General features: G+C 37.7%; 1 protein-coding gene across 5 annotated transcripts in view; it reads left to right on the forward strand.

The window, feature by feature from the left end:
• The window catches only part of TRIO (trio Rho guanine nucleotide exchange factor), a 249,072-nt gene that overhangs the window by 71,418 nt on the left and 163,190 nt on the right, over nucleotides 1-14,464 (forward strand). For all 5 annotated transcript variants that reach the window (XM_054057258.1, XM_054057257.1, XM_054057255.1 and 2 more), the window contains exons 2-5: nucleotides 1,434-1,508; nucleotides 8,585-8,699; nucleotides 12,039-12,231; nucleotides 12,864-13,376. In XM_054057258.1, coding sequence (XP_053913233.1) covers nucleotides 1,434-1,508; nucleotides 8,585-8,699; nucleotides 12,039-12,231; nucleotides 12,864-13,376 — 896 coding nt within the window. The remainder of the gene's footprint in view (nucleotides 1-1,433; nucleotides 1,509-8,584; nucleotides 8,700-12,038; nucleotides 12,232-12,863; nucleotides 13,377-14,464) is intronic.

The raw sequence follows: 14,464 nt of genomic DNA on the forward strand, positions 1-14,464 counted from the left end.
GGAGTGGAAAACCTGTGCTGCAGTTTACATGTATGTACCCTTATTTACAAATCTTATTTTACTTGATGATACTAGTATGATACCTTCAGGTTTTATCACTGAAGCACATAGCTCTTTTGTTAAAGCTCACAGCCTGAGACCAGAGGATAGGAAGCATTTGGGTATTTTTGAGGAGGAAGAGAAATTACAGTCTCCCTGCTAGGCAACAATCACAGCTTCTGCTGCCATCTCTACAGAGATTGTTGCCCTTGTGCACAGAACGATGATGATATATTTAAGAAAAGACTGCCACATGTATGTCAGACCTTGCTCTTTTAGGACTTCCCTGACTCCATAAATAATTAAGAAACTCATTTTACCTTCCAAATAGCTCAAACTGTTGCTTTTAAGGAACTTAACTACTGTGTTGTAGCAAGCTTTTGGGACTGTCTTACTTAACAGCACTTCTGGACTTAAACAGTTTGTGACTGAGAAGTAAGTGTTTCCCACTCACCCCAAAAGAGGTGCTTTCTTCAGAAATTAGATTTTTTTAAAGAGCACGTGAGTCCCAAGAGACTGGGACCAAAGGTCGTAGACAGTTAGTTGAAGTGTGTGTACAAAACCACAGTTTTTGTAAGATGAACAAGATTGTCCCCAAAGGGACTAGTTCTATATTGAACGGGTCAACATGGAATAGAAGGTCATAAAGAAACTAATTCCTAAATCTTCCTTATTAGTCAAGGCAGAAGTTTAGAATCTGGCCACAGAAATGCAGTGGAAGTAGAGAGGAGGGACAAGCTGGTTATGTGCTGCTTTGCAACATTGACTATAGTCATTCACCTTAGGGACCATTTCAGACACCATGGGTGTATAAAGTTACCCTGACAGAGTGTTCTTTCTGTTACAAAGTTCTGCTCCTGCTAGGCAGCAGAAGAGAGTTAATAGTTTTGTCTCCCAACTATGCTTACAGAAGTGACGTAGGGAAAGTTGCGTGTAAATGCTGCTGTGTTTTTCTTGTTGGGTCTTTTTTGCATGGTGATTTTGGGGTGTTTGTGAATTTGGAGGGCGAAGTAGTGTTTTTGCTGGTAATTGTTCTAAAGTTACCGACTCCTGTTAGCTTGGGATTTGGAATGACTAAAAGCAACAGGATCCAACTGATAGTTTTTATTTACTGATGAAAAGGGCTAATTCTAGTGTCCCGTTTTCTACCAAGGCTTGGTGACAGAATATGCTATTTCTGTTAAGCTAGTCAAAGCAATGACTTGTTCATTAATATATTTTAAAAGTTTGGTTTGATTTTTTTGCAGCCTTTTACTGTAAGGTTATCTTAATTCATGTCGTCATAACATTCAAAATGTATACCAAACGTGTATGTTATACAGTGCATTCATTTAATGTAGAAGCTAAGCTCGTCTGAATTTCTGACTAATTACCTTGTCTTTTCCTTTTCTCAGGGTTTCGCAAAAATGATGAAATGAAAGCTATGGAAGTACTGCCAATTTTAAAGGAAAAAGTTGCATACCTTTCAGGTACAGTAATTTTCTTCTGTAGTGGAATGCATAACTGTGTTGTTAGTCAGATGTAAAATGGTGTTTTAAATACTTTAAATATAATTACAAAAGTAATGGAAAGCTAGGGTTGCACATGTTACTGTTGGGTATCTGAAACATAACATGAGCTTTGTGAAAGGATCTGTAATAAAAAAGGTGTTTGTCTTATGTTAATGTGAAACCTACTGCTTATTGTCCCAGTTTTGTCCTGTACCCCCTGCGTATCTGCCCTCATTATTTAGAACAAACTGCTGTACCATAGTCGTATTTCTTCTCTTATATTGGGTTCTTCTGCTGGGGAGTTTTACAGGGATGGCTTTGTTACTGGCCCACATAAAGCACTGGAGAAATACCTCTGTTGCAGGGAAGAAATTTCAGGGCTTATCATTTGAAGCACACTTAATATTTACATGATGAAATGAGTTAGCATCCAAGTTTTGTTTATCTCCAGCGTACAAGTTGAAGCTGATTAGTTACTTAACAAAGAATAGCAGAGTCTGTAAAAGTGGAGTTTAGATGAATGAATATTGTAACTTACTGTATAACTTGATAAGTAACTTTACTTGATAGAGTAATGGCTGAGGTACATATTTTTATGAACTCTATTTTTGGTATGACTTTCTGAAGTATTTCCAAATCTGTTTGGATTAAATAGCATCATTCTCTTCCCATAATCTTAGGGTGAGATTTAGAGGACAGCCTCAAATTTGAAAGGTTGGGTGTTTTTTTATTTCATAAATAATTTGTCAAAACTTCCAAAAGTAAAGCTTTTATGTGCAAATATTAAAACATTCGAAATGGTCCCTGAATTATACATTTACTGTTGAATGGATGTTGATGTTTGGAAGGACAGAGCATAGTTCACAGTACTTCATTGTGTTTGGTCTGCTGAATCAAGTAGAGGTGTAAAGCCAAAAAAGACTTTTTTACTTTTTTTTTTTTTCCCAAGAAAAAGCCCCTGGCAACTGTAACGAATGATATAACAGACTGCCTAGAGCCACATGCCCTGGTAGCATGGAACTCTGATTCTTCTGCTTATGAATTGTAGTGGTGGTGAAGGCTTACTTAAGACTGTGTTAGATATTCTCTAATATCTTCTTTTTTTCCTCTGGAAATAGAGGGAAAAAAAGAAGATATTAGAGAATTTAGCACAATATTTCAATCCCTCAGTGCTCTTTTTTGGACCTGGCTGCACGGCACTTAATGAAACTGTAGTCAGTTTCCATTCCAAAACCTGAATTTCCAGGTTGTCCAGAGCTTAGATTGGGCCCTTCAGAAGGGATCTAAAAGATGGTAAGTGTTATCTAATGTTAATTTGTAAGCATATAGCATTCTCAAAAGACATTAATTCACTGAAAGTGGAGTGGGACAAATGAAAGCTGAAGATGAATTCAAGGGGAGGTGTTGTATTATGACCGAGAGCAGATGAGGTCAAGGCAGGAAGAAGTGGTTGCCAACTTGCCTGTGTGAAGGTAGAAACTTCTGATAGAAGAATGGAGAGCAAAAAGCTGTGGGCAGCAAGACTGGCTAGAACTGATTTGCCAAAATCCATAGTTTCACGTTTCCATTGCAGGTGTGGATCAAATGAAATAAAATGCGTAAGTAGTCCAAGTGATTATAAAACCCCAACAAACACCCCACAACAAAACAAATACGACTTCTCCTCCCTCCCCGCCAACAAAACTGCCACCACCACTAGAGCTTAACTGTTGTGGAACAAGGAAGACTGAATTACTGACTGATAGGCTTTCAATATACATTATATTTTTTTCCTTCAAAAGTACTACTTTAGTTCAAGTACTTGTTTTTAATATTTTTAAGTACAGTAACTGGTTAATTTGGGAATATCTGTAGTAAAATTTGTATCTAAAGGTAACTATCTCTGCTAAAACCTCTAATAGACCCATTAAGTCTAAGACATTCACTGTAATTTTTGATTTTTTTTTCTCCCTTGTATCGATTGGAGTTCTGGTAGATTTGTTGTAGCATGTTCATTGTTGATTGTCAAGTACCTTCTCAAGTAGAAATGAAGTATGACAATCAACAGTGCAAAGATATGGTTCTTTTTTATACAGCAGGAAGGTTACACAAGTAACAGTCTGAAAAAAAATTAATGGAGTGTTTGAGATCCTCAGTTCACTTCCCCAGTCGTTTTTCTGCCTTTCTCTGCTGAGACCTTCCTTCTCCTAATTAAGTAAGTATGGGCTGTATAGCAGTGTTCTTAGACTACTGAATTCACTGATCTTTCCACAACACTGACTTTCTAAAGCACTTCTTGAGACCAGCTTATTGTGAGATGGGCGTGTAAGAGTGAGCCATCTTACAGAGAGACATGGACAGGCTAGAAGAGTGGGCTAGCAAGAACGGTGTAAAATTTAGCAGAGACAAGTGCAGAGTCCTGCACCTGGGTCAGAATAATCAAAGAGCCCAGTACAGGCTAGGGTGTGAATGGCTAGGGAGCAGCTTTGCTGTAAGGGACATGAGGGTCCTGGTGGATAAAAAGCTGAACATGAATCAGCAGTGTGCTACTGCAGCGACACAGGCAAAATTGATCCTGGGCTGCATCCATAGGAGCACTACTGGCAGAGATCAAGATGTGATCATCCCACTCTACTCAGTGCTTTTCAGGTTGCAACTGGAATACTGTGTTCAGTTCTTGTGCCTGTTGTTAGAAAGACACAGGCACATGAGACAGGGTCCACAGAAGGGCCGTGAATCTGATCAAATGACTGAAGAACCTGCTCTGTGAGGAAAGACTGAAGGAGCAAGACCTTTTGTCCCCAGAGGAGAGAAGACTTGGGGTATCTCATCACGTTATTCCAGTACTTAAAGGGCAGCTACAAGGAGGACAGAGGCTGTGTTTTCACGAAAACGTACATGGAGAAGACAAGGGGCAACAAGTACAAGTTGCACTGGGAGAGGTTTCATCTCAATATAAGAAATTTTTTTTCAGTGATAACAATCATTCACTGGAGCAACTACCTCAGGGACAAGGTGGAGTCATCACTGAAAGTTTTCTAGATGTAATCAGACATGGGACTAAGTAATCTCATCCAGGCTCCCTTTCCTACAGAAAGTTGGACCAAATAATCTTTCAAGGTCCCTTCCAACTTGGGCTGTTTTGAGATTATTCTGTGGTTCTATGAGAAGTTCGAATCTGAAGTCATCACTGAAGGAGTTCCTGTAAATTCTGAGATATGCAGCTCTACCAGGCTTTTGGGATCCCACTGCAGCTTTTCTACCTGCATATTGCTCTTGATTCCAGCACCAGTCTGTTTCTACTGTAGATATCTCCTAAGCCATTGTTGAGATGATGTAATCAGACATCTTGGTGTTTTAATCAAGTTAAAGCTCTTGGTAACGGAAACCTCCCACAGACGTACCACTTTTACTCCACTGTACTATGATGTGATTAAACGGTACTTATAATAGTTTCCCTTTTCTCATCCAACAGGTTCCTCTTTAGTCCATATTAGGCTGTAATTCTGTACTGCTTTGTTTCAGTGTTTGCTTTTAATTTATTCCTTCTATTTGTTTTCAGGTGGATTTATTTAACAGACCTACTCAACATAATAGTTTTAAATTTGTACAGTCTTAAGTGCTTCAGCATTTTGAAAAAACTAGTTCGGTAGTTGCTTTTCCTCTACCACAAATCACACTAGGTCTGATGTGATTCATTCCTGCTTTCTCCTTGATCATCACAATCCTGTTTAGCCCCCCTTATTGAGCTGTTAATGATGTGGTTTTGTAAATGAAAAAAATGAGTGGTTTATTCATAATTTAGCCCATATGAAGATGTATTTTCATGGAAGACAGTTCTTTCTCCTTGCCTCTCTTATCTGTAGCACCAGCAAGGGTAGTGTAAAAAAAAAAGAAAAAAAAGGTGAATTTAGCTCTAAATTTTGTATAACAATGTAGAAATGAGCTCTATGCTGTGGATGAGTCATCTGGACTTGTTCAAATCTGTGTGTTCCTTGCATATCACAAAATATATTATTGTAGCTGTGGTGGTCAAACTGTAAAAGAACAGTAAAGTTAATGATTGAGATAGCAGTTGGGGTGAGGAGGAGAGATGTAGTCTCTAAGAATTCAAACATGAAAGAGATCTTGGAAACATTTTTTTTTTTGTTAGGGCAGAAGGCAAAGAAGGTACAGAAGAGCAAATACTTCTGTGAAGTATTGTCAAGTACATCTTGCTATGTGTAGGTTGATAACTCCTGAGTCCCAAAGCTCACCAGGCTAGCTCAAATTCTGGTATCTGTACGTATTTGTTCTTGAATAAATTCTGAATTGGAAATATAGTGTCCTTCATAAAATCAGTCTGGCAGACTGGAATGCTTTATCTTTGTTGTAATTTGAGCTAAATTAGAGTCAGTTTTGTGACTAACTCAGTTGCTGTAAATAACTTCATTTTTCTGAAAGCTAACTGCATGTTTTTGAGACTATTTTTCTTTAAAGTGATAACACAGGGCATTGGTAATACAAAAAGGCCAATGCTTATACTTAAACAAGGCCATCCTCAAGCTGGCAGAAAAGAGGCTGCACATGTTAGGGGGGATGAATAAGGGCCTGTGACCCTAAACTGACCAATAGAGTATTCCATCCCATATACGTCATTGTCCTTATAAAATTGAGAGATCACGAGGATCTCGTTCTCTTCTGCAATGGCAAACATCCATTAAGGACTTCGTTTGTCCGGTTGCTCCTGATTATGGATCTGTATGTTGCTGAGTCCAGCTCCCTCCTAGCCGTGCACCCATTCCCTCTTGTCTGCTCTGCAGCATCTGTGGTGACGTATAGTCATCGAGAGGTGGGGGCTCTATCTTATATATTTATATATATTTTATTACTTCCTAATTATTTTCATTATTAACATTATCATTTCATTAAAGCTGTAGTTCTAGTTTCCAACCCATAAGTCTTTTTTCTCTCATTTCCCTCTCTCCTTTCCCCAGAGGTGGGGGGAGAAGGGATTTTGGAGACTCAACTGCATTGTTTTAGCTGCTGAAATTTGGCCAGGTGTGGCTAAACTGTGACAAACCTGTATTGGTGAAAGTAACAGAATAACTTGATGTGTATAATGTAAATGCTTCCCTGTGAATCCTGTATTGGTTTTCTAAAATGGCCAACGAAGTGGTTATCAATAAAAAAGAGAAAAGGAAAACGTATGGCGTCTAGTACGCGATTTTTTGGTTTAGTTTTAAACTGAAGTCTGTTGAAGTGCAGATGCTCTTTCATATCCATACATAGATACATAAAGAGAAACATTTTCTTACAAGGTGCAATTATCTTGATTTCATATAAGAAATGGCACTTGACAATTTGTTCCACTTTTCAAACTTGACATAAAAGCCCACTGTTTACCTTTACCGAAGTACTGTGAGACTAGGTAGAAAGGCATTTCCTGAAAAAACGGCACTACTCAGCCTGTTGGATTTTGGTGCCATTTGGAGACCATTGTCAAGACTGCTGTTAGTGATTTACACTAGACAGAGGTGATTAATGTTGAGTGACTCATGTGAGTTGATCAGCCACTCATATGACATATCTTGGCATAAACAAAGACAGAGAATATCTCAGTGCAGTGCGGGTTTTGTATAAGAGGAAAGGGGTAAAAATGGAAGTCCCGCTGATGATAGTACTAGCTTAATATTTTTTTGTTAAAGCAAGACAAATAGGGAGTTGAGATGAATAAAGAGAACCTGCTTTGTAATATCTCAGTGACAGGTGAGTGATCACAATATTGTGGAGTCTAGGATCCTGCTCAGAGTGCTGACGGTTAGTTCTAAGACAAAGGTTTTAGATTTCAGAAGAGCAAACCTCAGCTTGCTCAGAACTCAAGGTGGACTGTGTGGGAAGCTTCCATGGAGGATAAAGGATCTAGCAAGTGCTAGGAGTTTTTTGGTGCTTCACAGAGAACATGTCCAGTGTAGACAGTCCCTGGAGTCCTTAACAGCTTGGCTTTGTGTCTCTAGCAAGTGTACACAGACCGTGTTGGGGAGAATAGTGAGGAATTTTTGAGTGAGTGGTTGTATTCATTTGCTTTTGGCCTTCCTTTCTAAGGGTTTTTTAAAATCTTTGTTCAGTAACATGGATTTGCAGTGAGGAGATGATTTATAATGAGGACAGAGCATACTGTTTTTCTGTGTTTCCATGAGACAGGAGAAAACACTCCATACATCTGGCTTGAGAACATACATGTGAAATTTAGCTTGTAGGAATGTGTCTGCTATTATGCAAGTTTTGATGAAGGCAGCTTGGTGACTTGAATTTAGCACTTAATAATAGTAACATTTTGTTGTCGTTAGCAAGGGGCTGGATATAAAATTACATTTTAATGTTGAACTGTAGTAAGTCTGTGCAATAGAACAAGATGAATACTTTTAGTGGAACCACTCAGTCGGATTTTTTTGCCTACATAATGAGTGGATTCAGAATTTTCTTCTTTTGCATTGCTAACAGAATTAAAAACTAATCTAACAATTCAGAATCAGCACATCAGAATGAAGTAAAAGTATAAATTAAATGCTTAAATAGTGGGCAGCCACTCATCTTGGGTATACATTGGGTGTGAAATACTATACATAGAACTCCATGCTAGTAATAAGCTGAATGTTGAGTATCCTCTGAATGCTTGCCTAGAAAGCAGTACAATTCTGTATTTAGTTTAATCTGTACAATTGTTGATTAAAAAATTAAACCGATAGGAAACACTGTTGCTGGAGATGCCACACAGCCAGTGAAACTTGAATGTGACTGTAATGTGTAAGTAGTTATTCTGTATTTCATTTTTTTTTTTTTACAGATGCTTCCTCATTGTAGGACTTGAGACAAACTGCTTGTTGATACTCTGAAAATTCAATTTTAAATTGGCCTCCAAATGACAATGTTGGCATTTAACTTGAAATCACTTCATTTTTTAAGTGGGTATTCATGCAAGAGTGGAGGACTTAGGTTTGCTGAAAGCATTATGAAGACTAGTTTTGCAAACCAGAATGTTGTTATTTTGTGGGCTTTTTTTAATGTGATTGTTCTGTATTTCTGTAATTTTTCAGGTGGCAGAGATAAGCGTGGAGGTCCCATTCTAACATTTCCAGCTCGTAGTAATCATGATAGAATACGGCAAGAAGATCTTAGAAGACTAATTTCATACCTAGCATGTATTCCTAGGTAAGTGATGGTCACTTGATAAGCTCTGAAGCTATAAAACATAATAAATGGATTATGTTGCAGTACACCAGCAAGCTAGAAGACTGAGCAGGTTAAGAAAATGAGCAAATTCATACCAAGTTCTGTCAGTTACTGTTTTCAGACTGATTTTTTTGGAAAAGACGTAAATAATTACTCTGCCTTGTAGAAGGAAGGCTGTTTGCAGAACTGGTGTGCTTTAGCTAGAAATACTTTTTGTCTTGGAAATGACACTGCCGTGCCATATTGCTGTCACTGTGTTGAGGACTGCAGATACTACTCAAAGGCTTTCAGTACGTCAATAATTAGAAACGTGCTGGTCATCATTCACACCTTTTCTGGACTGAGGTCAGCACAACACTCCTAACTGTTGTTTGTGTTAGATGAGTTATGGTGACCTGATATAGCACAGGAATAACTGGGAAAGACATACGTAAGATTGCTTGTACTGGTATCAGATAAACCTGTGGAATGATTTGTGAATGTATTGATATAATTGTATTATAAAAAATTTAAATGATGAATTATAATATGCCAATTAAATAAATGGGCAGAAATAAAATCCAGTGCTTGTGTGCTTGTGTAAATATTTATATAACAAGTTTGTTTGCATATTTTTTTTCTCCTAGTAGTAACTGAGCTGGGGACAAAAATGATCTTAACAACCTGTTGTTAAGTCAATCTCAGAAGGTAGCAACGTTTGATGCAGATTAGAACAACTGTGCTTGATTATGTTTGCCTATGACCTCAAGGAGCAGTTGTCATTATAGTTGAAAAAAAACCAAACCCTTGGACAACATTCCTGAATGCAATATCTTCTATATTTCTGTAATATGTTAATTTGTAGGCACTCTTCTTTGCATCTGATGTAATCAGATGTTGGTTTCAGATTCATAAAAGTGCTTTCATAAAAACACATCTAGTTAAGAGAGTGGATGGCCTTTCTTAAGAGCAGTTGTTGGTAATTCAATTATTCTGGTCTTTATTTCACCTTGAAGTATGGAAGTATTAAGAATTTTTTTTTTGTTTTTTTTTTTTAACATGGATTTTGAGGAGAAAGAAGAAGTTGTCTTGAGATTTTTATCTCTGAAATAATTTGATTTCATATTTGAATGTTTGCCACGTATTCTAGCTCCCTGGAGCTTCAAGTAACTGGAGAGGTTAATAGATAAATATGCTTCAAAATACACCCAAGAGATTTTTATAGAGGTATTGTGGCAAAATGCAGTGGTCCTCTAGCAAAAGGTGTGTGTGGTAGTTTAGCATCAATACATTTAAAATAAAAATAAAGTTAGCATGGATTTTTGTTTCTGCAAGCATGGCAAAATTTTGAGAATAAAGGGAACTTAATTAAAAGCAAGACTCACTTTCATTCAAATCATGTTTTAAACACTTGTTATGTAACCCTTGTTAATTAAGATGTCTCAGTTAGTACCAATAGCCTCTAACGGTTGGTCTGTTGATTAGATATTGCAGTACTGTTATGCTAGGTACCAGAGGATTCAGAGGTATCAGTTGCTTTCCAAGAGATCTAAGAACTTAAGGTAATTCAGTTTCACAATTTTACTTATTTAATGATTTATTCGATTTAAAAATATTGCTAAATTTAAGTCAGTATTGACTAGACAAAGTATTAGTGTAGTTCAAGTTTACCTAACAGATGGATTTGGTCTCCCAGAACAATTTTTGGGATCCTTGGCCAAAAGGGGTTAATCCTTCTTCAAATGATGGGGCCACATGACATGAGGACACATCTGCATTGAATCCCATGATGAGGAGCTGCTTTGTACACCCCAATAGACGTATGCCTTGTGAATTAGTGGCAAGTTCTCCTTCTCATGCAGTGGTCAGTTTGTGTGGTGGGGTAGGGATGGGCTGAGCAGAATTCATATAATAGTATACAGCCTTTCAGTAATGGATGCATCGTTAAAACGGTAGTAATTTTTGTCCTTCAGTCCTCTGAGACTGTTAGAAAACATTTTGGCCTAGGTCAGAAAATTGTACATTGTAGCCTGTGTGTGTATTCAAAGCTAATCAGTTTTAATGTGTTTTCTTGCTACTTTTGCCATGGCGAATATTCCTATGGGCAGGTGGCACAGACAGCGTTTGTCTTGATAAACTTTTTTAAATGGTGGGGTTTTATTTTCTTTTTATTTAAGCCAGCTTTAAACAAACTCCTATTCTTAGGAACCTGTATTACCATTTCTTTCAGAAGCTCTTCTGCTCTCCTGCATCATTCCTAACTCATCTTTCTACATTGTAGCCAGCGAGATTTTGTGAAGTATGCCAGTGAAGCTTCCTTGCTTCTTGGACACTGAAAACCTCGCTACCTGAAATGCAGAATTGCATTTACGTTAATCATATGCCTGAAAGTGACTCGTACTGAAACAGTGGACATTTTGTCCCTTTTTGTAGTCCTTTGGCTATGGTGCATTTGTTTTGAAATATTTTCCCTTTCCATGTAAACAATATAACAAATTCTTCAGGAATAAAATCAAAATTGCCTGTGTTGGTGGTGATTGCTGCTTTTGATCAGTGGCAAGCACTAAGAGTACAAAAGGTATTGGTGAAATGAAATTAAATATGCCATTCTCAGAAGAGTTCCCAGAGAATTTGAGTGTAACGTCTGTTGAGTTTTGGACAGCAAAATTGAGCTCTGATTTTGTAGAAACAGGTTGATGCTGTTTTCTTCACACCTGTAAAATGCTTTCTTATCCATTAACTATCCACAAATCAATCCTGTTACAGAAGGAATTGTCAATAAAGGGTTTTTTTTCCCCCCTCTACTACCTACCGCTCTAACTCTCAGGTAATATGTGACTAGATCTGAGACAGTTAAAAAAAGTTGCAGAAATGGTAGTTAAGAACAATATACCGTCTTCTGTCTTTTAGAGGATTCCCACACTCATTAGAAAGGCAGGAATATTGTCATCAGTAAAGTGTACGTGTGTTTTGAAGAGCAGGTTGTAAATGAGTTACATATTGCTGCTTCAGTAAATGGTAAGTTTAGTATGCGTGTAAAGTGAAGGAATTGGAAGATGAATCATCATGATTCTAAACAATGAAAATTAAAGAGTGCATAAAGGCAGAATATTGAATCAGCAACAGATGTAAAGCTGTCTCCCACAATGTGTTTGACAGAGGAGTGAGAGAAGAACCTGAGGGTTGTGAGATCTACTGTATGTGTCACCTGGTCAATGTGAGACTCTAGATGTGATGATTAGCTTAGGAGACCTTGTACATTAGGCATCGTGGTGCAATAGAGTGCTGTGTTTGAACTTGTAACGCTTGCTTGATAACCTTTTCTTCTTTCTTTTACAGTGAGGAAGTATGTAAACGAGGATTCACCGTGATTGTAGATATGCGTGGGTCAAAATGGGACTCTATAAAGCCTCTGCTGAAGATTTTACAGGAATCCTTTCCCTGTTGTATTCATGTTGCACTGATAATCAAGCCAGACAATTTCTGGCAGAAACAGAGGACTAACTTTGGCAGCTCTAAGTTTGAATTTGAGGTAATTTCCCCTGTAGTGTGCAAATTTATATTTATTTCATAGTTTTAACTATGCTCAGTACTGATCAGCATCTTGAAAACTCTGAGATAAATTATGTTCTACATGAGATGAGAGTTACATTAGGCCAGTAGTGCTGTATGGTTTTCTTCATGTACTTAGACTAGGTAGTTTTGCGTGTTGTCATTTATATTCTTTTCTGAGTGTGAGAAAGATGAATTAGGGTTTTACCTCTAATGGTAAAAAGTTAGATTTCATCTGCATTGTGGTAACTGTGATATCAACAGCATCCTGTGCAGAGGAAAGCAGACAACTGAACATTGCCATTGTCCTCCTGCTGCTTTACAATACGTAAAATCAAAACTTTATCAAAACAATGGTTGAAAGAGTGGCTGCTGTTTTCTCCCTAAGTGTGGCGAGGTAAGAAAGAAATAAAGTATTTCTTTCAATTTGGGAAATACCTGCCAGACGGGAGGCTGATCAGAACTGGTATTTGAAAAAGAGTGTGTACAAAAAGTTAGGTCACATGGACTTTATGAAACATTTTATCAACTCTTAAAAAAACAAAAGCTTGAAAGTAAATTTCAAATTCATTTCAGTAACAGCATTTTTTATTTTTCTTTTTTATTTTTTAGACAAATATGGTGTCTCTGGAAGGCCTTACCAAAGTAGTTGATCCTTCTCAGCTAACCCCAGAATTTGATGGCTGTTTGGAGTACAACCATGAGGAATGGATAGAAATCAGAGTTGCCTTTGAGGACTACATTAGCAATGCAACCCATATGCTGTCCAGACTGGAGGAACTGCAAGATATATTGTCAAAAAAGGAAATGCCTCAGGACCTGGAAGGTGCTCGAAATATGATAGAGGAGCATTCACAACTGAAAAAGAAAGTCATTAAGGCCCCTATTGAGGACCTTGATGTAGAAGGACAAAAGCTGCTCCAGCGGATACAGAGCAGTGATAGCTTCCCCAAAAAGAACTCTGGGTCAGGGAATGCAGACTTACAGAACCTCTTACCCAAAGTATCCACCATGCTGGACAGGCTGCACTCAACACGGCAGCATCTGCATCAGATGTGGCATGTGCGGAAATTGAAATTGGACCAATGTTTTCAGCTCAGGCTGTTTGAGCAGGATGCTGAAAAGGTAAGGAATTGGGGAGAGGAGTGTAAATCCTTGCTGCTGTTGACAGCAATGAAGCTTGATGGACTTGAAAGAAGTACCAAGGATGACTGCAAATAGTAATTTTGTCTTTAGAGTTAATCACTAGCCTCTTAATGAGAAATAAAGAATCTCTGGATTGAGAGTGACTCTTTTGGAGTAAAGGAGATGAAGCAGTAATTCTAAGCTGTAAAGAACACAGGTAGCTCTCAACAAAGAAAATTTAAAGTGGTAGTGACTTCAAAGCTTTTTCTTTGGTAAGTTTTTGTTTGACAGATGCTTTTGGATGCATCAATTCAGGATGAATGCTGTATACTTTATAAATGCCGATGACTAAGGACCACATTGGTCTCCTTTTGAGCAGCCCTTGAGATCTTAGTGACAGGCAGTTGACAAAGTCTGAAGAGGCTGACATGGGGATCTGCTTCATTGATGCCGAATTTAAACTCCCAGGCTAAAAACTGGTGTTTATCTTTTGACAGTGCATATGTCATTAACAGGGGACTGAGGGGTCTTGGAATGTTTCAGGCTAACCAGTTCCTTCAAATGAGTAAGATCTGGTTTTGTATAGAATGGTTTTGCAATCACTTGTTGTTGACTTGTTACCATGGAACAAATAACTTCAAAGAAGAGTGGGGATTTTTTCTTCAAGAGAAGTTGTAACTAGACTCTGCAGTCAAATGTGGGTGTGATCTTTGTCATACTTCTTAAAATAATTTGTATTAAGAATGCCTGAACTGTATGAGAACAAACGTCTGTGTTAAACCAGTATCCTGTTTTCCAGTAGTTGTCATAAACAGGTATGTGGGGAAGAGTAAAAACAGAGCAAACTTATACAATACTTACCCTTCCTCTTTTACCTCTATTTTCTTCCCCTTTGCTTTCTCTTATTCTGATAATTTCAGCTCATGGACTTCCTCAATACTACTATTAATGTTTTCTGCTGTGTTAAAAAAAGAAATCATTTTTTAAAGTACCGTTTAAAGTAAAAGTTTACTGAATTGAGTATATCTGAAAATAGTAGGGGCATGTAAAGAATTGAAAAAATATCTGGTCAGGTGAATTTAGAGTTA

This window comes from Cuculus canorus, chromosome 2 (assembly GCF_017976375.1).
Source record: "Cuculus canorus isolate bCucCan1 chromosome 2, bCucCan1.pri, whole genome shotgun sequence".
Lineage (NCBI taxonomy): Eukaryota > Metazoa > Chordata > Aves > Cuculiformes > Cuculidae > Cuculus > Cuculus canorus.